The 27902-nt window shown below is 39.4% G+C and overlaps 2 protein-coding genes across 2 annotated transcripts in view; both read right to left on the bottom strand.

Moving 5' to 3' along the window:
• Nucleotides 1–3766: 3766 nt before the first annotated feature.
• Nucleotides 3767–8099, bottom strand: slc66a1 (solute carrier family 66 member 1; the record flags this gene model as incomplete). Its single annotated transcript, XM_083895610.1, has 7 exons — nucleotides 3767–3950; nucleotides 5448–5633; nucleotides 6088–6180; nucleotides 6290–6444; nucleotides 7291–7378; nucleotides 7704–7833; nucleotides 7909–8099. 7 exons carry the CDS (start codon nucleotides 8097–8099, stop codon nucleotides 3861–3863), a joined length of 933 nt encoding a protein of 310 aa, XP_083751736.1. The 3' UTR covers nucleotides 3767–3860.
• Nucleotides 8100–12290: 4191 nt separating this feature from the next.
• trim33 (tripartite motif containing 33) overlaps nucleotides 12291–27902 on the bottom strand; it is a 38980-nt gene continuing 23368 nt past the window's right edge. Inside the window, exons 9-19 of the mRNA XM_083895690.1 lie at nucleotides 26738–27192; nucleotides 25738–25932; nucleotides 23105–23305; nucleotides 22473–22605; nucleotides 22185–22248; nucleotides 21096–21249; nucleotides 20063–20484; nucleotides 19403–19514; nucleotides 19246–19320; nucleotides 16827–16979; nucleotides 12291–12763 (exon numbers count right to left, since the gene is read on the bottom strand). Of these exons, the coding sequence (XP_083751816.1) occupies nucleotides 12530–12763; nucleotides 16827–16979; nucleotides 19246–19320; nucleotides 19403–19514; nucleotides 20063–20484; nucleotides 21096–21249; nucleotides 22185–22248; nucleotides 22473–22605; nucleotides 23105–23305; nucleotides 25738–25932; nucleotides 26738–27192 (2198 nt within the window). The 3' untranslated portion in view covers nucleotides 12291–12529. The remainder of the gene's footprint in view (nucleotides 12764–16826; nucleotides 16980–19245; nucleotides 19321–19402; nucleotides 19515–20062; nucleotides 20485–21095; nucleotides 21250–22184; nucleotides 22249–22472; nucleotides 22606–23104; nucleotides 23306–25737; nucleotides 25933–26737; nucleotides 27193–27902) is intronic.

Raw genomic sequence — 27902 nt, forward strand, 5'->3', positions numbered from 1 at the left:
GTGGGACACGTTGTTGGACGCGGGCCTGTCTCTGTGAGGGCTCGCTTTTTGGGGAGATGAGTGTCACGAAAGAACGAGCAGGGCCGGGTAAGGGTGGGGGGGGGAGTATTTTAAATACATTCACATGAACACACAGATAGTTCAACTGGAGTGTTTTCTGTGTCCATTTCATTTTCTTTGCACTAAGATGCTTGACAACGTGTGCTGAGACCGACGCTAGGAAAAGAGGCCAAAGTCTGACATGTCCACAACACAAACCAAACAAACATACAACTCAGTCAACTTTTCCCTCTGTGGTTCAGACCAAAGAAAACAAACTGATGACATGTCCAAATCCTGAACCTCATTAGTAGAGAATCACTCACAGTAGAAGCCAGCAGATAAATGCATCACATCATAAATCTCTGCAGGGCGTCTTCTCCATGTGGCCCCGGCTCGTCTCTTTATCAGAGGACTACTGCATTCACTGGGAGCTGCAGCTCGATAACAGCCTGCACTGTTTACTGATCCTCACAGGAAACTGATGCTCATGTTAAAGTGGCCTCAGGATTTATTGTGCAAAGTTCACTGCTTATGCCTGAGCATATGTGGTGGGTGAGTGCAGTCACAAAGAATGTGGCTATCATGAGAAGGAATGTAAATGATCCTGTGTTAGTTAGTATGTCGCCCAAACACTATTTGTTTCAAAATATTTAAAAATACAGATGCATAGCTCGTTTTCTTACACATTTTCCAATGTTCTGTATATAAATGGAAAGCGGATGTGTGGTTGGTTTAATGAAATAGACTAATTTTCATTCAAAAACATAACCCAGTGGATTATTTCGCAGCATATAAGGATTGTTTTCCTACTTTAAACAGTTTGTGTGAATTACATTTACTAAAACTACTATGCAGCTGATTGTATTTCACTTATTTTAGATAAATAAATTCATTATCTGCCATATTGCAGTCCCAATAAACTGTTCCACCTTGAAGAGAATCCATAAAATGACAACTTGTATTGTTTGAATATCCTTTTAAAAGCACACACACCTCATCACTGCTACAGAGTCAACACCTGTTGTGTTTCTGCTCATGAGAGTGATGAACAGAGACTGTGGACTCACCGCTGATGAGGTTTCCTGCTGCAGCGAGTGTCTCAGCGTCTTCTCGTATTGTCCGGCTATCACTTTTTGTCATAGCGACTGCAGCCCAGCCTCGACACGCAAACACACAAGAAAAACCGCACACGCGCACACACACACACACACAAAGTAAACAGAACCTTTCAAACAAGACAGTTGCTCTTCATGTGCACTTTAGAGTGCTTCCCCCCCCCACCCCTTTTTTTCTCCTGGAAATGCTAGGAATTGTATCAGGAAGAATTAACCCACTGACATTTAATGGGAATGAAATGAGAAAATGGAGTGAGAAGGGAAGGGAAATTGCAAATATTACACATCTACCATTCAAGGGTTCAATTCAATTCAATTGTATTTGTATAGTGCCAAATCATAACATACATTATCTCAAGGCACTGTACATAGACAACATCATGGAGAGAAGAGAAACACAACAATTCACACAATGAGCAAACACTAGGCATCAGTGGAGAGAAAAAAACTCCCTTTTAACTGAAGAAGAAATCTCTGACAGAACCAGACTCAAAGATGTGCAGCATCTGCCTCGACCGGTTGGGGTGAAAGGAAAAATGGGAGACAGAGGAGAGGTGAAGGACAAGAGGGAGATGAGGTAGAGACAGAAGAAGGAGACCAGGAGCAACAACTGTGTCACATTACAAGTCTAAACAAGACAGTTAGAGTTAGTGATGGCACGTTTATATAACTACAGTCATTTATATAAGCAGCAGCAGATTGTTGATAAAAAAATTATACTGATATCGACTTTTAATTATAGCATAATAATAACGGTGATGATATGTATGACAATAATAATAATGGTAGTAGCCTCGAAACTGGATCTGGATCCTGCAACCTGCAAGATGAGGACACAGAGAGTGAGAGAGAGAGGAAAGGAAAGAAAGACACAAACTAGGGAGAGAAAGAACAAGGTTAATGACAATGATGATGATAATATAATAATCATTTCCAGTATGGAAGCCTTTTGTTGCACGAGGGATTTAAACTGGACAACCGACGCCGCTCACACACTCGTAAGAACTGGAATCATCTCATTAAGAAATTCCCAGTGTAGAGTGTTTATAAACAGGTTCTTGTTCATCCCTAGTGATGAATGTGCTTCCTATCACAGCCTCTTCCTACTAACTCCCCCAACACGCTTAACAATCTCTCTGCCACTGTTGCACAACCACACAAACACACACACACACGCGCACGCACGCACACAAAACTCTTGATATTATCAGTAATGACCTTTCTTCCTTTGTGGGTGGCCCCTTACTAATTTGAGTGTTTGTGATTGCATTATGTTAAAAAATGTGTGTGAATGATGAGGGAGGTTGGTGCTTCTGAGAGGCCATGTGTGATTCTGCTAATGAAGAAAAACTACATGACTATCAAGGCCTCCCAGGAGCAGGTCAAACACAGTGGCTGGGGGTTAAGGTCAGCCAGGGCCTAAGAGCCAAATGTCGACATCAAGGCCAAGAGCAGGCCTTGACCTCTGCTGCGTTTCAAAAAAAGTGAAAGGTGAAGAGAGTAAACTGTTTGGGGAGGGAACGGGTTTGGATCAAATTCATAAATCAGAGCAACTAAATGAAGAAAAAGTGGGCCAGCCCTCAAATAGCTGAATCAAGACTTTCACACAGAATGTAAGAGTTATTCATGTGTTTAATGTTCACAGTACACTGACCCACCAAACAAATAATTTAACATTGTCCTCCAAGTACAAAAACAAGCTGGAGCTTCAAAAAACATGCAACAATTGTGAAAGTGAAAGTTTGAAAATTCAACAATCTAGTGAAAGTCTGTGTCAAGTAATACAACTTTTATCAACAGTGCTAAAAAATACTTATTTTGATTTTAGCACTTGGTTTACATGTATTTACACTTTTTTTTGTTTTTATCTCTTAAAAAGTTACAGAACGCCTGCTCTTTTACAATAAGACATTACTGACAGAGATGGAACCCTGTAAATAAAATCAGACCTAATAAGGTCAGGCTTCTTATAAAGGTTCATTTCTGCCTTTTGGGAAAGTGTCAAAGTGTTTTAAGAAGAATGTATATATCCTTATTGTCATGATTTTAGAGAAACCCAAGTGTGGACTGTTTCTGTGTCCTAAAATCAGGAGAACAGATTGATGACCAATCTGAAATCAACTCAACTGTCCCTTTAAAAGTCTAATATAAAAGTGGAAATAAGACTAAGATGGTTGTTAAAATAAACAACTTATAACCTGTATGTATCTGCTAAATGAGGTAAAGTGATGTTCATACAGTACTTTTGTGAACTTGGTGGATGTGGTAACCGTCCTAAAAAGAACATCATTGAGAGTTCCTGCTAATGCAAACCTTCAATGTGACTTCTGTAGTGAATTAGTTACAGGAAAGGAAATGTTCCATAGTGAGTTTAGCCTGTACCTGTATGTAAAAATACATCTTTAAAAACAAAAGAAGACCATAAAACCATCAGTTGCTTGCCGATGCAATCATTTCCTGAAATATTCAACAGAATCACTTGTTTTGCTGCCCAGAAACGAACGGTGTAACGAGAGGGACTGCCCTGAAGAGCAGTGTAGGTCACATCACTGCATCGTTGCAACTTTTAAAAACACAATGTAAACATTGTCATAAAAGACCATAATAAATAAAACTGTAAAATGACGATCATCTTTGTGACGGCTCACTGAAAGCGCGTGCTCTCCTCCCACCAGTTCCGTCAGCAGTGTGTGCGGTTTAGGTTTAGGTCCCTAACAGAGGCGCCGTCTCATCATGGCTGCCGCTGTCCACCGGCATCGCAGCTTTGCGGTAAATTATGAACTGGAAGGAGATCTGAGCCGCGGTGTCAAGGAAATCAATAGAAAACCTGAGAAGGAGGCTGTGAAATGCAATAACACTTAGCAGCTGGGTGAAGCAGGAAACTGTCCTGCAGCTACTGTGGAACAAATGTGATTTTGTAACTTACAAATGCAATGCATGACTTTTAAATATGAATAAACTGCCTCATTTAAACCATTGTCAATGTGTTGACACAATGGTGATTAAGTTCCACACAACTCTCTCTGTCTCAGTATAACTGTTTTGTCCCGCCCATGAGAAGTTTCACTCCATTGTTAAAAATAACCCTGGATGCTCAGTAGGAGCAATCGTATTTAAATCACAGTCACAATTTTGGGTCTTTTCGTAATGTGAACGATATTGAAAAAGCAAGCTCTACCAACAGCAATCAAGTCCCTCCTGAACGGCCAATAAGATAGTACTTAACTTAACGGGAAATTACGAAATATACTGCATCAAGCCAGAGTTGATAGGGCGACCTAAACATGTCAGCATTCATCAGCTCTCCTACAGTCCTCCCTACAAACTTAGCTATCTAAGGGTTGCAGCCTGTGTTAAAACACAGATATACAATAACTAACCAAAATACTGTAGAAATACAGATCACATGACAGCACTGTTTCACACTCTCTCTCTCTCTAACACACAGGCGGCCATAGAGGTTCTGAATTGGAGCCTGGATTAAAACTAGGTTGTATCCTTCATTTGGTGCTTTCAGACAGACCCAGTTCTGGTTCTTGCTCTGGTGTCGTTCTGGAGCCGCAGAACCTTGATGCTTTCTGGTGAACCAGCCCGTGTTCACACCAGTGTAAGAGGAACCAAAGCACTACCTAAAATCTCCATACTTCCTCTATTTCCCGCTCGTCTTCATAATCCAGAGTATGACACGCCCACTGATGATGTCACAGCTCACAAGGAAGAAACACTATTTTTTGCTTCGAGCTGAACCAGCTTTTAAGGCTCTGAGCCAATTTATTCTCAGTTTGAACGAGCCGGCCCGGTTCAAATGTGTTTGACCTCAGATCCCACAATAGCTTAATGCTGGATAATCAGATCACACGCAGATCAGACCATATGTTCACTAAAGTTTACTTTTGAGAGTGAATCCACATAAGGCTAGAACCCTTCCTCCACATCATTATCGTCGTCATGTTAAATGTACTGTGCATGATCTACACCTTCATTGCAAACAAAACATGAAGCAACTTCAGTTCACAGAGAAGCTCACGTGGCCTCTGGGGGCCACTAGTGTAGAGCTTTGCTGACAAGCCTGATTCCCTGAGAGTGTTTGGACCTTTGAAACTGAGCATCATGTTTCCACACACAGTCACGAGACCTTAACCCATCTGGTGAACTGCCCTCTCTAACGGCTCAACACTGCCTGAAATGTAGCACGTACATGGGAATACAGAGAATACAGATGCCTGGCAGCAGAAGCAGTGCTATTTTCTTAGAAATCAAAACAGAAAAATAAACAGGTTTAAAGGATACGATGATATCTAAAGAGAGGGTGCCGAGGCTGCCAATGAGCCACGGCAGGTGATGGATGATGTAGCTTTGCTCGCCTTGACCCTGATCAGGATTCTTCATTAGCACACTCAGGCCATATGTGGTGTTTCCCAAGATGACGAGCGCAAACAGAAAGTAAGATACTCCCTCTGTCGACTTCCTCTTGAACTGTGGGGAGAAAAGACAAGACCGCAGACAAAGTGAGGGGGAAGCAATACAAGATGTCTCACACAGCTGTCGTGGAGTGTAATGTCATGTGAGACAGGGGATTCTTTTCATTTGCATTTTCACCTGCATGATTTCCCGGTGTGTTGAATTATGAACTTTCACTTCAACAAACCGTTTTCAATTTAATGCATTTTTCACTTTCTATTATGAGTCACCTTACCTTCGTCATCTTGCAATGTATCTTAAATTAGATAACATAGATTCCTGACACTATATCCTACTATATATTTTCTACTTTGAGATCAACTAACACAAAAGGTGAAAATAAATATAACATTTTAAATACAAGACAGCAATATAAAAGTAATATAGTCATGTTCTAATTAGCTTTAGTCAGCGTCTACCACCTTCAGTTTGCAGCAGTTTGTGCTAAAGCACAGAGAGCCATACTCACATTAGTGTACATCTGTGGGAGTCTGGAGGACAGGTACAGGACTGACGACACTGAGCCGATAGAGAAACCAAAAATCTCTTTAAAGGTGAAAGCCTGAAGTGACAGAGACATGGCTTTTCAGTTTTTTTTTTATGCCAAATAAGACAAAAACAAGTGCTTCTCATCCTTTAGGTGACTTATCCAAAACACACATATGACTCACCTTTAATGGGGGGATGTCAGTGGTGGAAAGCAACGTGCGACTTCTGAACTCAGATGGAATCACTTCCTGTTGAGTGGCTGACGCAGCAAGGTGGATGAGGTTTGTAGTGAATCCCAGGATACAGGTCGCACCAACCATGTGCAAAACTCCCCTCCCTGAGGAAGAGACAGCACCTGGGTTTATTTATTAATACTGGGAAGGATAACTCAGCATATGTCAGTATTTCTGCTGACCAGGGTTACTGTGTCAAAGGTGGACAAAATAACACTCTTCCTCTGTCTGGACTTGTGCTGTAACACTGGTTATCAGCAGTGATATAACAAGTCAGCTCAAGTAGCTACGGTTGAACAGGAACCGTAAAGGCCACAGTATACTTCTCCGACTGCGTAATGCGTTATCCGACTGCGTAACCACGGAGACCCCTCGAGCCTTCATACTTCTCCGTTGTGGTGACGGATACACACTGCAATTTCCCGCCCGATCAGTAGGGGTCGCTACACAAGGTTGTTGTGCTTCTGGCTACAGTGAGTAATGGTGTCCGAGAGAGAAAGACTGTTGTTGTTGTTGTTGCAGCGGAATAACATAGAAACAGTGGCCGTTTCTCACTATTCTCTGTCACGGAATGCAGTTTTAAGATAATTTGAGGCGAGAAATTAGCCGTTTAGAGTCTAAACATGTGGTTTGTGTATTAAGATATGATGTATTTATAGTTTGGCAGCGAAGTTGTCGGCGGAGATCAGCTCCACCGCTGTGGACCCTCGATGCGCACTGTGGCCGGCACAGAGCAGCGTTAGCTCGGCCTTTCCTGAGGACCAATCGCAGCCCTTGATGTCTCCGTTGTCTCTTGAATGAGTGACGGACACTTAAAAAATATTTTGTGCAGCTGGAGACGACGCAGAGGCTCTCCGACAGACTCTCCGTCGACGCAGAGGGCTCTGCATAACCTACGTAGAGCACTTTACGCAGGAGTATAAATTGGGCTTAAGAACCAAAACACTTACTTTGACGTGCTCTGTTCCCGAACTTGTAGTAAAAGTACATGCCCAGCATCAGCAAATCAGCCACAACGTAATAAATCGCTGTGTATGTCTGCATAAAAGGGAGAAGAAAACACATAACCAGTCAGGGAAGAGGGAGTGATTGATTTACTTTGCCATGGAAAAGATATTTGCATCATTATGTGTCGCCTTAGAATTAATCACCTCAATCATTGATCAAGACACAAACAATGAGGTGATAATGGCTTTGAAAACAATGCAATTAGTTAAATAAAAAAATCTAGATAATATAATATATAGTTTAAATAACAGCTAATGGAAATGTATTCTTGTTTTTACTTAAAAACGTAATACAAATCAAATGAATGTTTGATAGGAAAAAGTTCAAGAAAATGAGGGAGGTCACTATAAGTCACCTGAAGTGGCAGCTGGTCCGCCAAGAAGGAGCCCACCAGATTGCAGGAGTCACCTCCCAACCACAGTAACAGGAACCATATTGAAAGGGCTTTGTCCACATTCCCATTTTTGCAAGAGCTATAGAACTGTCTGCAAACACAACAAAAACAATGACAACATCCCAATAAAGACAGAGAGCCAGCAGAGAACGACAAACACACTTACGGCAGTAAGGACATCATGAAGCAGAGGATGGACAGGAGGCCCAGGTAGATGCTGGCCATATCCCTTGAATCCTGGGCACATTCTCCGAGCCCTTCCCAAACCCATTCGGAACCGTTAGGGCATATAGTGGTGAAATTTCCTTTATCACTCCATCCAAAGGCAGCCCGAGTGAGCACTCCGTCTGTCCGCATAGTCTGAAGAGAAAAGCGTCAGTAATCAACCAGTTCAATACTAATATGAACACATTAAAATAAACAAAATATATAGAAAAAAGGAGGAGTTTCGGATATTCATCATATACCACTGGTCCACTGCTGCTTCAGGATAACACATCAGAACTTACTGATTGAAGTAATTGTTGATTTTCCATTCAATTCTTTTTGAAGACAATCCCAAAGGCTGCCATGTTATCACTCCAGTTTACTTGCATTGTTATAGCTGCAACAATTAATCAATTACTGATTGATTAACTGACTACTAAACTAACGGCCCCCTGTTTTGATAAACAATTAACTGGCTTAAGTTCTCCTAATTTCAGATTCTTAAATGTGAATATGTTCTGGTTTGTTTGCTACTCTGTGACAATACAGATGTGTGAGCAAACATATGACGACATCTAATATGGAGGTTTGAGAATCTCTGATCCAAATTGTACAACATGTACAACAAAACAACAAACTGATAATGAAAGCAATCGACATCCTTACGTTATCATCCTTGCATTAGTCTATAGTAGTTAACGGTAAGTAAAGGACCTGTCGATCACTTTATCCTGATGTCAGGACTTAAAATGAAGCACAACACTCAACCACACGCAGATGTCCAGTTCACGCGATCAGGTCTGGGTCAAAGGTTATCGTAAACGACACAAAAACAGCCCGTTTAGATCCACATTCTGCTAATTACACCACAGAGTGGTGTTGTGTTTTTTTGGGGTGTTTTTTTTTTTATAAAGTCAAAATACATTTCTATTCAGGACAATAACCATGGGGTTTTTTTTGTACGCGATGCTACACGAACAGAAACAGCTTCTGTTTCTGAGGAGCAAATAAAGCAAAATGAAGAGACCAGGTTAACAAGCTACAGCAAAAACCGCCAAATAAAACACGACGACAGCTCGTCAGAAGCGTATTAATGTACAAACTAATATAGTTAAACAAGAATAAAACATGTCATATGTCTTGCCTGGGTGGCTGCTGACCGGGCGAAGTGAAGTCCTCGGCAGAACAAATAAAAAACAGCCGGAGACTCTGGAGAAACAACACGGAAACAAGTCTGAAGTCTGCTCTGCGCCTCGCAGCTGATTGGTCGCTACGCTGAAACGTCACCACGCCACGTGACTCAAATCTCGCGAGCTCAAACAATATCCCCTGTAAACAAAGCTGGTCTTCAAAATAATATATATATCTATATATATATATTATATATATATAGATATATATATATATCTATATATATATAGGTATATTGTAATCATTTTTGATGCCGGAAAACACCGCGTTTTATTACTATGAACACAAAGTAATAATTGAAAATAATAGAATATTATTAACAATAACAAGAATAAACATTGGTGTGTCATGGAAACAATATTTTCACTCACTCTGCATAATAGTATAAGAGTACATTGTACAGGTAAAATTTGTGATTTGAACGTATTTTTCCACATTGTTGTACTATATTAATTGTTTCTTTTTAAAGTAGATCAGATCTAATGTGTGGGCAGAAAACCATAGGCAATGGCTAAGGAAAATGAGGGTATATACATTTTAGGTTATAAAAAAAATAAAGTATAGCAAATCAATTTACTCGCGTGAATAAATAATGTATTACATACTTATTATTATTTTTGTAAGGGTCTCCGTGTACACATTTGATCATTGTATGTAAATATTAAAACTGTGGAAATACTAAGAAAGTTGCTTTACAAAAGTCCAACTTAGAATTATAATAAATAATAATAATAATGAATATTCTAATTACATTCCATCTTCGTGGTGATACAGTATGACCGGTTCAAGTCCGTCAGTGAGACAGACGCATAAAGGAACAATTACATCATTATTATCCGAAATATTATACTAATATAAGACATTTGTAATGATCAGATATCCCGTAGATACATGTATTTCCTTCCGTCTTCCGTGAATCTGAAGGTTGAGAAGGAAATGACATGCTTCCCACAGTTTAGTATCAACACTAATGATCAGCCCTTACCTCGTAGAAACTATGGTATCTTTCCAGGTAAAGGTTAATTTTCCTCCAGGACTGGTCAGTGTGCTGTTCCAGCGCGCAAATACATTTCACGTATCCTCATCACATATCAACGAGTCTTGTTAAAGTGCATTGTTAAATCAGTCATTATTAGTCCTGAGGCCTCCTGAATTCTTCACCAAGCGTCTGCATTTTGTTGTGCAGCCGTGAAAGACTATATACATCAGCGCCCATAAAGGTCGGCGCTTGTATGCAAATGTAATCTTATCACACCGAAACTGATGCTGCTTCTTTTCACTGTAATTAAAGCACTGTTGTTGTTATCAAAACAATGTTAATTGTTACACAGTCTCTGATAAGGAGACATAAGGGAACATCTTACCGGGGAAAGACGCTCCACTCCAGCGTCAGGACCAAAGAGAAGAGTTTGACGGAGCCCCAGGTCAGCTGACTATGTGGTCAGACTGATGACTCGGAACTTCACTGCGCTGACGTCAGCTCGTGTGCAGTTTTATTTCCCGATTTGTTTAAGTTTTCCATTGTGACATGTCACGTGACTGCTGATGCTGATCAAACCCGCTGACGTTCGATTTTCTTGAGCGTCAGCGCGTGCACAAAGGACAGCGGAAGTGGCCGATAAAGGTCTATACAGAGAGTTTCTTATTACTTTAAAAAGTATAAAGTAAAATGTATCAAAGAAATTCAACACGCTTAAGTCTTATTTCTATTGAACATGGGGAATTCCTACTCCAATAAAACCATGACAAACTAATTTCGTCAAACGTTAACTGGCATGTTCAATAAAGTCAAGGATGTGATTAAATTGACAAATCATTACACATACATGTCAAAACTATAAAATGTTTGGGGAAATTAAATGGATAACTTGACATCCATTATGTTGGATTATTCCTTCTTCTCTTCTGTGTGTGCAGCCAGAGGCAAATAATCAGATCATGTCTTCATAATAAAACACTCGTAAAATTATCCTAAAGTAACACTAAAATACCAATTCTGATTAGGATACAGTCACAGGTTAACAAAACAAGTAAAACTGCCTCCAAACACTGCCAAACTGCTGGACTGTGTATATAAATCACATTAGTCCTTTGGTGTTACTTGGACACTGTTGGATTTACATTGAGAAACGGAGGAGGACCTGAAGAAGTGGCCTCAGCTAATGAACGTTAGCATATTTAATTTAGGCACATCATCGACTCTGTCGCTACAGATGGCGATGCTATGAACGATCTGAAAAACTCAGAGCTACCACCACTGGGATAAGACATTTTGAAGATGAACATCTCAACAAGCAATAACAGAGATGTAAACCAGTCTAAACACGACCAGTGTTGTGAGAGAACATGTTTTAAGGTAAATTGCTCATTTAAGAACTCACTTGAAAGCCCAAAACAGAGTTCCTACACATTTTCCTTTTCAAAATTCCATACTTTTCCAGACTCAAACTCCTAGACTTCATGGAGAAATTTTCAGTCAATATTACACATCTGAATTCCAATTGTTAGACTCTTATAATGTAAATCAATGTTTTTAAAATCCTTCACTCATTCTTCATGAAGTCAGCCCTCGAAAAACTTGCATCGACTGCATGCATGTATGGAAAATAATAAATGAGACTCGCTGTCAGTTACAGTAACCATGGTAACCCTACACCATTCTACAGCCAGCTAGATTAGTTTCATATCATCTACAGGTAGGCTATGTTAGAAACTTGTTTTGATTTGTATATATTAATATATTTAATTTTAGAAAGTGAGATAATAGTCTGGAAACAACAACTTTTTCCCCCTTTTCCATACAAATCCAGACCTGGAAATCACTCAATTGAAATTCCATACTTTTCCATGCTGCGTAGGAACCCTGCCAAAACGCCACACATTTTCTGACATTTCGGGAACAGGTTTTATTTTTGACGCAACCAAACATCTATACTGTAGGAATAGCTTGAGTGGGCTAAATTCTCTTATTTACATAACATTTCCACAAAGTCATACAAATACTTTGTAGGTTTCATGTCAAAGGATAGATATAATACATTAAACAGAACACTGGATTGAAATGTCTTATAAAGCAATTATCACAACAAATCTACAAATGAAAAACGGATGATAAAGAACCAAACGTTACCTACTGCAAAACAAGTCCTACTTCAAAATTGTACAAGCGAGTTGCATGTCCATAAAATTAAGAGGGAATGCAACTCTTGCTCTTCTATGTTTTCGTCCTTCTGGTCAAGGCAGCCTTCTTATGTAGTCGACAATTCCTTCAAAAGGAAAGGATCAGATGAACTAAGCAGTTGTTACAGCGTATTGTCCTTTTCATTTGCTGCCTCATGGGGGTGGGGGGCTGTCCAGGGAAGACCGTTTGTTCACCAAGTGGCTGGTTCTCACTTGATATGGAGCACTTTCTCATCCGTTTTTAATCGTTTGCGTCTGGGTTGTACGAAGTCATCATCAGAGTCGGCCGAGTCATCGTCTTCCTTTTCTTTTTCCTTTTCCTTCTCATCATGGGACTCGGTTTCCGGCATTTCTGGAAAGCTCTGCCCTGGATACATCTCCAGCAACTTCTCCTCAAAGTACAGACTCACCGCCTTCCCGGTTATCGCCATCTCTGATCCCACCTGTCAGATGAGGAGGAGGAGAAGAAGGGGGGTGTGAGAGGAGGGGGGGTAAGGAGTGATATGGAGGAAGTAGTTGTGACAGTACCAAACAGCAGGAAGAATGAATGGGTTGAAGTGGGGGAGGATAAACAGGAAAATGAGGAGACAAATTAGATGTGGTTAAGACTCCTGGTGGCAGTGTGGCTCACCCTTGTTGTACAGAGCAGAGATATCCTTCCTCCCAGACCCACTGTGGTTCCATGAAGCACTCACACAATTAATACACAATTTCAGACTGCTTCCAAATACTTCCAAAAACTTAAATTGGTTTATGCTGCTCAGGGAAACAGTTTAATACACCTGACACATAAAAAGCACTTTTGTAAAGGCCCTTCCAACAACCATTGACCGTTCAGTCAACTCAAGCTACTGCCATTAATCCAGATCACTTGCATGAAGAGAAATCTTGAAAAAAAAAAAAAAACTCGAGTAAAGCCAGTAACATCAAAACATAATATGACTGAAGCACATGTGCAGCTGTTGTACTATCAGAGTTTGTGAAACAAAACTCTTTCACTACAAATTCCCTGAAAAAACCCTTTTCAAACCTTTATCACAGTCACTCACTTGGCGTGATTGTGGTTTGGAGTGAAATAGTCACACATCAGATGCAATTGAAGACAATTAGATTAAAAAAAAACATGAACAGTCAGCACCTGTAGCAGTGGGTTGGTATTGTGGTTGTGTCCACCTGAATCCTAACATTTGTGTCCATAATGTTTACAGCTATAAACTAAATGAAGGCCAAACACGCTTCTTGGAGCCTCAGTGGGAGGGGTCAGGACATCTGTGTTCTATTTGAAACGGCTTACCTGTGTATTAATCTGTTTCTCCTCATCATAAACCTGGATTATTCGAGACATCTAAAAAGGGGCAATAACATTACAACAAAGACAGTGAAGCAGCGGGGGAAAGAAAGAGTTCACAGTACAGGCAGGTTAGATAATCAGATCAGAAATCTGCTTATGAGTACTGTGCTCATCCATATGTGGTGTGTAGCCCCATGTCGTTACTGCAGGAATTAACAGCAAGTAAAGGTCTATAATATAAAAGGTCTTTACAATAGTCAAATGGGCTATGTGAAACCACTGGATTAGCTGTTAATATATTGATTAATCCAGCATTTATATATAAATAAATAATCTTTTTATTTTTCTGCTGCTCATTGTGTATGTCACAGTCTCTATGGTAGTGCAAACTGTATATGAACAAGTCCAGATGTCAAGAAGTCGCACTAAAATGTTTACTCACTAATTAAACAAATGTATTTCAAGTACAGGAATGATCCAAAAGATTACGTGAATGTACAACTTCAAAAAACAAGTTGTTTTTTTTGTTTTGTTTAATTATCCACTGCTTTTGGTACCGATAACTAAAAATATCTCCATCCTTAATTTGGTTTTGAAAAGTGTGTAGAATTTAGACACAACTGCAACCAAGCAAAAGCCGGAACCGCCCTCCCCCTTTCCAAGAGTGTAGGATAACTTAAAGTGATATTCACATAATATAAAAACACAAACAGACCGTTTCTAAGCCCAGTCATTGCTTTCTGTGTGGTCAGCTAATATTGACTCCATTGAAACGAAGTCAGCCCATGTGTACTTAATGAAAATATAAACAAAAAACCTACAAACTGGCCCTTTAAGTTTAACCAGTTTGGTTAATAGGCAGATTTGTTGTCACGCAAGGAGGATTAATCAGGACCACTTCACTAAGTTACTCACATTTTGTGAGTAAATTTCTCTAATGCTCAGACTGATATTCATGCAGAATGCTCTGTGTATAGAAGCTCTCACATGTGTACCTGATACTACCATGTTCGGTTATAGAGAAACTAATACTATTGTATTAACTATACAAATATAGTTGTTGATTATTTTTTGAGCCACCACTTACACTGACTTACTGCTTACTGATCTAATCACATAACATTGACAATGTGTCAATGTGCTGAAGTGTCTTTCACTATATTATTTACACATATAAACTAACTTGACTTCATGTATCGAGTATGACCAAAATGCCTTTCAAGTGGGGACCATGCTTGCTGTTAATTTGGATTGCACAACAGCACATGAAATCATCCTGTGAGGCTCAGATCATTATGATCACTATAAACCACTTAACGTGATGTCTGTGTGGTCAGACTCACAATCCATACACCGTTCACCTCTTCATTAAACAGTAGCTCCCCCATGTGTTTGGAAGGTATAATACATAAGCATACCATGTGTAAACCCAAAGCAACAAAACAAACAATACTTGAAAAAACATTACTCCTCGGTAAAAGAAGACATAATTAAGAACAACGACCACAGCCATCCATTAAAAATATACTCTGGATTCATGATGTGACGCCAACAGTGTTAACAGGGTTTAGACAATGTTCCTGCAGCCAGTTTGAAGGGATCACCCTCCAACAGTGTTAGTAAGTGTCAAACATAAACCGTGAAGGCCATAAGAACCACTTCCTACACCCTCCTACACAAAGCTGTGTTCCAACTAAGGGTAGACTAATATAGACTAGTTTACCAGGTTGGGCCATGTTAAAGAGGTACATAATAAATAACATGAATTATATAAACAGTACTGTGCTTAAATTTTAGGACTCCACAAGCTTTGCTTTTATGTCTTTCAAATTCTGCAATTTTGGAATGCTGTAATTGAAAGTCGGTCTCATATATTAGCAAACTTTCAATCCGTTAAACTGCGATGCTCACGCATGTCTTGATGAAACCCAGTGTAAGAGAAGTTTTTCACAGCACATATGCAGTACTGTGCAGAAATCTTAAGCCACCATTAGATTTGTTGTTTTAGCAATGCTATAACGACAATAGAAGATAATTATTTCTATTTCACATTACTGCAACACATCCAGAAAATATGTATGCAGTTTTTTTGTTGTTTTAAATAAATAAATAAATAAATAAATGATGAAAAAATAAAAAAATCAGAAAAAAATAATCCTCTACGGGTGTTTAGTATTTAGTGTTATCTACCCGTAAGGCCACATTATACTTCTCCGACTGCGTAATGCGTTATCCGTCTGCGTAAACACGGAGACCCCTCAAGCCTTCATAATTTCCTGCCCAATCAGTAGGGGTCGCTACACAAGGTTGTTTTGCTTTTGGCTACAGTGAGCAATGGCATCCGAGAGAGAAAGACTGTTGCTGTTGCAGAGGAATAACATTGAAACAGTGGCCGTTTCTCACTTTTCTGTGTCCTGGAATGCAGTTTTAAGATAATTTGAGGCAAGAAATTAGCCATTTAGAGTCTAAGCATGTGGTGTGTGTATTAAGATATGATGTATTTATAGTTTGGCGGCGACGTTGTCGGCGGTGATCAGCTCTGCCTCTGTGGATGCTTGGTGCGCACTGTGGCCGGCACAGAGCAGCGTTATCTCGGCCTGTCCTGAGGACCATTCGCAGCCCTTGCCGTCTCCGTTGTCCCTTGACGGAGTGACGGACACTTATGTTTAATCAAGACATGCTTGAGCATTACATATACATGTTACATGAGTTAAACTCATTGACAGCTTGCTAATATAAAAGACTAGCTTTAAGTGCCATCACTTCATACCAAATTCCAATGATCACAGCATTTGACAGAGGAAAACGGAGCTGGTGGTGCCTGAAACTTTCGCACTTCACTGTATGTACACATGAAAACGCAAGACCAGCGCAGGTTTTACCAATATTATTAATTAGGTTTACACTCCAGTTTTGAGAAAGCTAGGGCTGTAAGGGTAGGTCACACTAAATACTTGACACTCAAGTCTACAGAAGCTGTATGGTTATTATAGCTTTGCTAAAAAAACAAAACAAAACAAATCTAATGGTGCCCTTAGACTTTTGCACAGGGCTGTAGTTGTTTCATTAGATAATTTAAAAAAACATCACCAGTTTTTGAATGTGCTGATGATATAGACTTTAACCTGAACCTTTACCAGTCTAACCCTTGTCTTCATGCCGAAAAACAAGCAGATGCCATTCCCCAAAGCAGGCAAAAGACTCATGCTGCTCACCTCATTGTACTGAGCACAGTTGTTGAAGACCAGACGCATATCGGACACAAAGCCCTGGACAAACGTGTAGTGCTGAGAGCTCCGTAACTGCAGCTTCTTCTTCACCTTCTTCAGGTCCATGGGATGCTTGATAATCTTGTAGTAATTGGGCACCTGATTTAAATAAAAGCAGGTTAGAATAAATCACTGTTTCAGGAACAAAACATGAACACGAAAGGCCAGTATAGCTTGGGGTTTGTCAAAAATAAAAGAAACACAGAAACTAGGAATCTGCTCCCCAGGCAGTGGAACAGAAAATTCGATTTTGAAACTAGAAAAAAGGATAAATGTATAATAAATCTGAATGAGCTGAAATTAGGTGTGTCACTATTATTATTATTGTCGCATAAACGAATGTTTGCATCTCTGGCAAAAATAAAAGCAGGCAAAGAAATGTGATTGCAACTAAAGACTGCAGGAAGGTTTGTGTTTGGCTGCACTTTTAAGCCCAATGGGACATTCATCTTTACATTTCTGTTGTTAAAATGATTGCAAACTTTTTCTTAATGATTTGTATGTTTAAGACAAAACAAAGCATAACCATAAATAGAGTTAAAAAAAATAATCTGAAATCTAATTTTAGGCATATCGCCAAGCCTCATCAGGAGATTAAAAAGGTGACAGGCATTACTGATCAAACAATTTATCAAGGGTCCCTCCCTTCAAAGGACTCATTAATCACTGTAATTGTGATTGTCGGTAACCTTATTTGGCAATGTTAAAGCCATTTTAAAATATCCTTATTTGCATAAGTCTTCATTAAGAGTGTATCTGAAAGATTTCACAAAATAAATGAGCCTGCCAAGAGCTGACTAATAAATTATTTACCACAAAAAAGGTAATCATGTACACCTAACTAAATCAAGAAACAAATATCAGCACACTATGCAAATTGAGTGCCACCAGTTTTACTGCAGTGCATTTACAAAATGTTCAGTGCACTCTGCACAGACCAGGTAGGTAACACTTTATAATAAGTACACACAAACCGGATTAGTTAAGCATTAATAAATATTGAATTCATCATTTATAATGCATGAATACTCATTAGCATGTAGTTTACAAACACAGTTATGAATGTTTTACTCGTGCTGAAGTGTTTGCATGTACTGAGTGACTGCTGGACACAGGGAGGTGAGAGAGCAGTCCTTTGTCAATCAAAGAGCTTGTTTATTAGAGGTGGATGCTGATTGGCTGCTTGAGTGCAGCAGCATTTGGACACTGTTTCTCAGCTGAAGGGATGAGTAAAACATTTAAAACTGTGTTTATAAACTACATACTAATGAGTATTCATGTGTTATAAATGATGAATTCAATATTTATTAATGCTTAACTAATCCGGTTTGTGCTGATATTTGCTCGGGCTTTGGTTGTAGGCAGATTTAATCTGACAAGATTATATTTTGAAGCCATTGAAGTAATAAAGTTAAGTTTCAGTATGGATGGCACAATGGCAGTTTTTCATATCAATATCGTGTGATGGTCATTTTAGACCTTTTCAACTATAAAGCTGTTAACCACACATTTGTGGTAGCCATTTTAAGCTATTTTTCAAAGACATGACATCTCCAACTGTGTAACAAATATCCCCATAACAAAGAAATAAACAGCCCACAACATGACTTGGCTAAAAAGCTGTTGCTGTGTATAGTGAAGGATGTGATTTATAGGATTTTTGGATTGTATCTCATATTCTTCTGATAATTTCAGGCAAGCTGATGTTTCACACTACTACTACTACCTTTATTTTATTCAAAATCATCAAAGGGCTGTTGCCTTTGATAGGCAAGCGTTTGATAGCTTGTCAAATTCATCAAAGGACTTATGCCTTTGATGACTTTGAAACCTGTATGGACAGTCAGAAGGCAGACAGACAGGTGTTGCTTGAATGAATAGAGACGCAGTGTGTGAAGTTGGGAAAAAACAAGTGCCAGAAGGTTTTCAGTAAATAAAAGATACCAAAAGATGTTAGTGTTGTTCATCATCAACATCTATTTACATATTTATCTCATATTAATATAAACTGGACTTATGTTACACATTTTGCCAATTTGTATATTTAGATTATCCTTAACATGTCCAACAATGATTTAAACCTTAAGCACACAGTCCGGTTTATTAAGTTATTATAGTTATAACAATAAATGAAACAAACACTAGACTCTTGTGATAATTGGTCACAGACTGCACCCTGAGAAATTATTATTATGGGCAATAATAATAATGGTTTTGTGTAGCTGACAGTTTTACTCATGTGCTGAAGTGTTGGCATGTACTACCAAGTAGAAAACAAGGCCCCAAAACTGCACCAATGTGATCAACCAAGAAGAGTAACCTGTGCTTGTGGGTGTGTCTGCATGTGTTGTGAAGAGCCACTTACAGAACTAGGAACAGGTTCCCTAAAGCCGACGCTGAGCTCATGACAGTATATGTACAACAGAAGCCGTTCACATCTCTGCACAAAGAAGAAGAGAGAGAATTAGCCGTCTCATACAAAACATGAAGAGGTCAAAGAGGATGTTTCGGATGTTACTGACCCGCTGATCTTCAGGATCCATGGACGGCTCTCCTCCAATTTTCTGGGTGTCATCACAGTACTCGATCTCAGGGATTGAGAGACTCCGGCAAAAAGTGCAGAGGAAATCACCCCTGAGAAATAATAATAATCACATTGAGAAAATTGTTTTAAAAACAGTTTGCCTAAACTTTTAATTTCATATGGATTTAAAATTATCAGTCATATCAAATGTTTTGGATAACAGAAGGTGTGTTTTAAGGCTGCAACCACCAAATATTTTCATAATCAATAAATCCTTTAACTATCTTTGTCAATTAGTTTTTTGGTCCACACAATGTCAGAAAATGTTGAAAATTGTTGAAACATGTTTTTCAAACATGGATATTATAATGTTTTGTCCTCAAAACCAAAATGATTCACTTTTAATGATTTCTTTGTTACATGGAGCAAAGAAACCAGAAAATAGTCACGTCACATTAAGAAACTGAAAAATCTTATCTAACTAAGCACTCAAAATGACATCAATGACTTCAGTGATTGTGAAATCACAGTGAGAACAGAGTGAGTATATCACCTCATGATGTGAGAAAGGCATGCGTCGATAGGCATTTTAGAACAAAACCTGCACTATGACTAGGTATACAAGTAAGGCATCAATGTTGTTATGCAGACCACTTACTTTGGGAAGATTTTTATGGTGGGTACATGGCATTTCATATGAAACACTTTGGGACACCGGTCACAGCACAGCAGGTCACCACCATTATTACAAACAGCACACCAGTCTTCATTGGGGTCATCCTCTTTCCCAGCAGTATTGCCTGTACCAGTAGATGCTGTGCTCTTGTGCCCCTCTGTCCCCCTCCCTAAGTTTCCATTAGTGAGGGGAGGACCAGTCGTGCTGCTGTTCTCTATGGATGATGAGGTAGTGGAGGTCAAAGTGGTACCAGTAGAAGATGATTTGGCTGCATTGGAGCCGTTTAGTCCAGAACACATCGTCTCAGACTGGGGTTCTGCTTTGATGCGGTCAGCTACAGACCTGATGGCATCTTGGCCAATAACTCCTAATGTTGAGAGGGAACTGTTCCCAGGATTGCTCATCTGTAAAAACACACACATACACACACATTTTATCAACATTTTCATATGGCAGAATAATCAAGTTTTTTTCTTTTCTTATTTTCACACATCAGCTTAGTGTGTGTGTGTGTGTGTGTGTGTTAAAAAAATGCAAAATACATTAATAAACAACAATGAGTTTAGTTTAATAACTTACATTTTCTTATATCATCAGTCCTAAAACATGCATTCTTTTTTGAGCCATTGTTGTTGCTGACACCTATTTACAAATGTCTCTTCTTTTTTCAGCTACTCCCTTTAGTTGGTGCTACACAGTGTAACATTCATGAGCTCCTTCACAACATCCATGAACATTGTCTGTAGTCTTCCTCTTTTGAAGCTTTATGAAGGAGAGCTCATCTTTGTAAAGCACAAAGCAATACTATAATGTGCATTAATAAATATTCAAACATTGTCTTTTTGGCAAGCACAGGCTTCACAAAGGTCATGTGTCTGTTATGGGGGGGAAATATTAATTTAATGGGTTTTTTAACCCATTTATGGCAATACCATATTCCCAAATGGCTTTACCACATTCCCAAATATTATGGATTGTTTGAAAATAAAAAATTGATGAAGAACAGTATTCATACCATGCAAGCACTCCTCCCAGCATCTGTGCCACGCTCAGTCTTGACAGATGAAGATGGACAGCTGTAGCTATTGTTTGTACCTGGCTCCTGTTTCACCTTCACCTGCTCTGCAGCAGTTCCACTTCCTTGTACTGCCCTCCCAGCAGAGCTACAGCTTAGATAGATTCAAATCACAGGGAAAGAAATAATCAATCAAATATATTTAGACATATTAACACAACAAAGTAGGACTAATTATTATAATAATAATATAGCTCATTATAATATAGCTCTCTGGGTCTCAAATGAATAACAAAGCAGCATAAAAGTAAATACTATGTTAACTACGAAAATCTGCACTGACACGGTGACATGTTTTTATTAGGGTATTTTGTTTTGTATTTTGTATTAGGTAACAAACATTTTTCATATAAATTTGAAAAAAAAAAATCATATACTTGACATTGACCTGTCAACATGGAGTTGATAACAGAACATTATAAACATATCACCCCTTTTTTCTGGAGGTACAGGCTCTACCTGCTTTAGCACAATATTTTGTTTAAAACAATTTACAGAGCACCAATCTACAGAAGCATAATTAAGAGCGGAAGCTTTCTTCAGGTTAGCTGAGTGTTCAATATCATGGAAGCAAATACGTCCACCTATTTCTTTTAATCTGGTTTTATTTTGGCTTGGCGGTGTGAATTGGTTGGTGGTGAACAGGACTATTGGGCTTAGCACTATGCCTCTTATTGCGGGTCGCACTGACTACAGTGGACTGGCTAAATGCCGTTTTTCCAGTTGTTTATAATTATCTTGTAATTATTATTATTTTTTTTTTTTTCTATGGTGAATGCAATACCCTTCCGTACCCATCTCCAACACAATAAAACTCAACGAATCAAAATGAAGATACGGTGTTATGTCCTGAAAAATTACTGAACATGAAGCTGACCTCCCTGACTGTAAAATGTCAGCATTGGTGTGAGATGTAAATCGTAAAATATTCAGTAAATTTAACATTAATGACCCATTACTCTTTTACAAGCTCCTGGTGGAAAAAACAGCTTTGATTATTGGATGTTTTGTGACTGAAATGTTCCTTACCTGCCTCTACTGCCTGTGCTGGAAGTGCTCGAAGGTCGTGCTGGAGTGTGAGCATTGGAAAGACCTGGAGACAGAGACAGCACAGACTTGATATAGCTGCATTGATCATTTCCTCTTGTTCAGGTCAATTTCTCCCCAGATATTACTTGATATGTCATATGGCATTTTAAAAATATTATTTGGGAATGCTTTACAGGTTTAAACATTTTTACGATTGGGATAAATGGCTTGTATTTATAACCATTTAAATTGGATATTTGGAAGCTGTGGGAAGAAAAGGGCATGTACCTGACGATCCAGGCGAGTGTGTGGACAGTACAGGTGAGGGATTCATGTCTATTGAGCCCAGATGATGCTGTGTGCTGGCAGTGATGTAGCGTGAAAGGAGGTGTCCAAGGTTGCTTGAACCTGCATCCTCAAGCTAACCAAGACAAGTACAGAGATGAGGAAAATATTAGAAAGTCAAACTGAATTAATGATTGAATAACAACTTCTGAAAGAGATGAGGGAAAAAATAAAATGGGAACAGACAATTAGTGGACACATTAAGCTTATAAAATAAGCATTATTTTTCAAGATGCTTTTTAGAAAATTGTATTAATCTACATATATTTTACAGATTCACTAAATAGTATGCATGGTTTAAAACATTCTTTGTCTTAAAATGTTTGGTTATTCATGATAACAGTAGAACTAACTCTCCGTTTTTCACGGAAAACATATCTTCTATTAGTAAAATCAATTCAAAAAATGACTGATCCCATTTCTGGTATTCTTCATGCTGGTTCACACATTTAGGACACTTAAACTCAACTCAGTATTAACACATTATTACGAGTCTCTACATTTTATTGGAATTTATATATTCTTTGAAACAACAAAACTGGCAGCTGAGATCAAATTAGTAAGAAAGTGCGCACCTGAATGGGCGGGATCTCAGGTAGGCAGGGCAGGTTCTCGGGGTTGGTAACGGAGGGGATGAGCTCGATAGGACCTATGATGGGGCTGGCAGGCCCACGATGAGTGTGGGCGCCAGCCATACTGGCACTGGTGGGACTTGTGGGGTTGGCATTATGAAGGGACGCCACTGGGAAAGGGCCTGCATGCCCTGGGTTGGAATGCTGTACAGAAAAAGAATGATTGACAGATGTAGGAGGAAAAGATCATGGAAATGAGGGAAGGACAGAAAGAAAAAGGGAGAAAGGAAAGAAGTGGGGGCAGGACCAATGAGGCAGGTCAGTCTCCGAGTTTAAAAACAACTTGTTTGTGATAACAGCAGGGCTGCATGATCATGCATTTGGGTGACAACTCATGCTGCACAAGACACACAAATGACAAAGTAGGAAAAAAGGTGCCAAACCCCTGATTGTAGTAAGAAACGAAACCTTTGGTGGCTCATCTCAGATTCTAAAGTCATCTGGACACAAAGAAAAGGGGGCTGGGTATAGTGGGGGGTTTCTTTCCTAGTCTTACATGCAGGCAATGAATGTACATTTTCATACTGTACAGATTTAACTTAACAAATGTTATGTACAGATACATAGGGGAAGCAGTGCTAAGTGCTAAAATCATGTTAAAATGCATATTTGTTATAACCCTGCCATAACGAAAATGGAATGGCCAGTGGAAGACAAGCTTTTTCTTTTTTCGCTACCGAATTAGGTAACACTTTTAAGTACACACTACTAGCATTAGTTAAGCATGAATAAATATTGAATTCATCATTTATAATGCATGCATACTCATTAGTATGTAGTTTATAAACACAGTTATAAATGTTTTACTCATGTGCTGAAGTGTTGGCATCTACTGAGCGACTGCTGGACACACACAGAGACGAGAGAGAGCAGTCCCTTGTAAAAGCCACATTATACTTCTCCGACTGCGTAATGCGTTATCCGACTGCGTCACCACGGAGACGACTCGAGCCTTTACACTTCTGCGTCGTGGTGACGGACACGCGCTGCAATTTCCCGCCCGATCAGTAGGGGTCGCTGCGCAAGGTTGTTGTGCTTCTGGCTACAGTGAGCAATGGTGTCCGAGAGAGAAAGGGAGAGAAAGACTGTTGTTGAAACAGTTGCCGTTTCTCACTTTTCTGTGTGACGGAACGCAGTTTTAAGATAATTTGAGGCGAGAAATTGGCCATTTAGAGTCTAAACGTGCTGTGTGTGTTAAGATATGACGTATTTATAGTTTGGCAGCGGTGTTATCGGCGGGGATCAGCTCCGCGTCTGTGGATGCTCGGTGCGCACTGTGAGCCGGCACAGAGCAGCTTCGCTCGGCCTGTCCTGAGGACCAATCGCAGCTCTTGCCGTCTCCGTTGTCCCTTGACGGAGTGACGGACACTTAAAAAATATTCCGTGCAGCCGGAGACGACGCAGAGACTCTACAACAGGTTCTGCGTCGACGCAGACGCAGAGGACTCTGCGTAGCCTACGCAGAGCACTTTACGCAGGAGTATAAATTGGGCTTAAGCTGATCAAAGAGCTCGTTTATGCTGATTGCCTGCTTGAGTACAGCACCTATTTGGACACTGTTCCTCAGCTGATGGGACGAGTAAAACATTTATAACCGTGTTTATAAAATACAATGTAATGAGTATTCATGCATTATAAATGATGAATTCAATAGTTAGTCATGCTTAACTAATGCTAATAGTGTTTACTTATTATAAAGTGTTACCCAGAATGACTGTTGAAGTTATCACGTAGCATTTTTTTCAATTATCGATAAAAACTGATTCCTGTTGAGGTTGAAAATGATTAAATGTTTTGTACCGCTTCCAACTTAATAACTTTTTATAACACCTGGTTGTTCCAGAATTCCTACAAAACCAATTCATAAAAAAGCTAAAAGAATCTTCAAAAAAAGATCTTTAAACAATATACTTCTATTAGTATTTATTTTTCTCTAAGTTAACCCTGGTTTATACTTCATTGCTTGACACGATTGACAAGTGTTTTGAGAAGTTCTCAGTCAGCTCAGTCAACAATCCAGACATATCATCCAGCCTTTCATCCTGGTGAGTTCATCCTTGTGTCCGCTTGTTTATTTGTATGTACTCTATATCTGTGATGCTTTTTGTTTTGATAATGGATAGATTTTAAGTTCATGAAACAACTGAGAAGGAAAAGATAAATGTACTTTTACTGAGGACAACAGGTCACACAAAAACAGTGTGCACTGGTTGAAGCAAACAAGAGAAGCAACGATTTTGTTTGACAGTTGAAGATGAAACTTCAGCATAACAACGGAGACACCAATCACATTGAAGCAAGGTACATCTTTTTTGTCCATTTCTTTTGCTTCTGAAATTTAAAAGGGTCCAGCAATGGAGCATAAATCAGACTTTTCGCTCTTCAGCTACTTCAGACCTCACCTTGTGTATCTATACAGCACCTGCTTACACACAATTAGTGACATTTTGGGTTAAACATATTTCCAACATTTGTGCAGCACATAACTTATAATGCAGTAAAGATATGCTGTGCAATATCAAAATTACAGTAATTACAGTATTTCCTTACTGGAAGAACAGGGAGGTTGTACTGACCTGTCTCTGCATGTGAGGCTGCATCATGGGGGGGTACTGCTGTCCATTGAGTCTGGGCTGAGCTGTGGTCATCCGGACCTGTGAAGGGCCCGGTAGACGCATGTGTTGGGGGGAAGGGTATATTGGGGGCCCTGGTCCACCATTCATACCCCCAGGCCCTCTTGATAGCTGCTGCATGCTGATGAGCCTTGGAGGCTGGTTAAAACATACATGCATACACAAGTACAGTGTAAGGAATTCAGATAAACGATAAAAACACCAAAGATTATGTAAAAAAAAAAAAAAATCACCACCATTGTTCATGTAAACCATCCATGATGATCCTATTTTTTCCCCTATATCAGAGGAAGATTAAGTGATAGGAAGTATTTCCCCACATTCTCCCATTACTCCTGAACCAATCAGACTTATCTTGTATCAACAAATCCTCCATCTTTTGGAACTCTCAGCAAACAAATGACTACATAACATATAAGGTTCTAGAAATTTAAATGACTATTATGATGATAATTGCCAAAGAAGTATGTTCACCAATAGTGACAGGCCTATTTCAGCAGAGGATACATTTTGACAAGTGAGAGTCGAACGGTCATGGATTTTTACTCCTTTTCATGCACCGTTATCGTGATGATGATCAAATAATGAATTTGTTATCATGAGAAAACAATCTTTGTTACATGAAGATAACAAAATAAATTAAGTGGTTATCACCAGAAAACAATATGGAGATATATGGAGAAAACGAGATAAGTCGTCATCATGAGAAAAAAAAAAAAAATCCATGGTCGTACTCAGTCAGTAGAAAAGACACAGGTGTAAATAATAGATTAAATTACCAAGTCTGAACAGAGCTGTCATTAATGTTTATCAGCAGCATCTGTGCTTTCCCTGCTGTGAATGTTAAAATGTCTGCTGTGAAGAAGGCATGATGAGTCAATGTAATTATCAGCCCATCATTCTTTTCTACAGTGGCACATTAATTGGTGAGTGTTTTCAGTACCTGCTGCTGAACCAAGGGTGGGCCAGCCTGTCTGGGGTGCTGCTGAGACATTTGGGAGGCAATACGCATCTGCTGCTGTATCTGCTGTTGGTGGTGGTGGTGGTGCTGCTGCTGCTGTTGTTGCTGCTGTTGCTGCTGTTGTTGTTGTTGCTGCTGTTGTTGTTGTTGTTGTTGTTGTTGTTGTTGCTGCTGCTGCTGCTGCTGCTGCTGCTGCTGCTGCTGCTGCTGCTGCTGCTGCTGCTGTTGTTGCTGATGATGATGATGATGTTGCTGCTGTTGATGATGTTGCTTCTGTGCATAGGCTGCCTGCTGCATGTGCTGCAACCGGAGCTGTGCCAGGTTTATCTGTCCTGGGTGTTTACCAGGATGACCCTGGCCTGGTGGAATAGGCTGTCCTGCGACCATTGTATTCGGTGGTTGAACAGGTGGAGGTGGTTTCTCAATTACCAAATTACCTACAGTTGGGTTGAAAAACAGAATAACTAATAACATGCGTCAACATAGGAACTTGCTTTAAACTGCAAAACATTCAGCTTAATTAGGACATTGTTACTTGTCTTTTTCTAACTGGAATATTTCATATATTCCAAAATGTTCAATGTTTTTTGCACATTTTTCTCTGATGAAATGAATTGACTCGTTCTACACAGTTCAACATAGTAGTTTCACTTTTTTAAGCCTATTCAAGAAATGTACATTGTATCGGTGTGTATCTAGTTTCACACAATGTGACTACAGTGACAACAGAATTTGAAATGCCATCCAGCTTCTCCATAGAGCACAATATAAACTGAACTTTCCCATTATTGGGCAAAAATACAAAAGTCCCCACTTTTAAAACTACCATTTTTTATTCCATCTTCATAAATCCAGGATCTTAGGACAAGCCTTGCGGCACACATAGTAAAGAAATTTAGTAGTTTGGAATGTGGATCAGTGGTGCTCTCTGTACTTTTAAAGCACTGCACTGTATCTGAGGCGCCATCGTTAAATCAACCAATGTAGGTAAGCCACACACAGCTAATTCAGATCAGCAGATTAGACTACACACTGGAAAGCACATAACCGCATGCACACACACACACAACTTTTTCCTACACATTCATTCAAGTGCAATATTTTAGAACACTGCATGTTGGTTTGTCGAGTTGGTTGCAACTGTAGC

This window comes from Microchirus variegatus (genome assembly GCF_963457635.1).
Source record: "Microchirus variegatus genome assembly, chromosome: 9".
NCBI classification, from domain to species: domain Eukaryota; kingdom Metazoa; phylum Chordata; class Actinopteri; order Pleuronectiformes; family Soleidae; genus Microchirus; species Microchirus variegatus.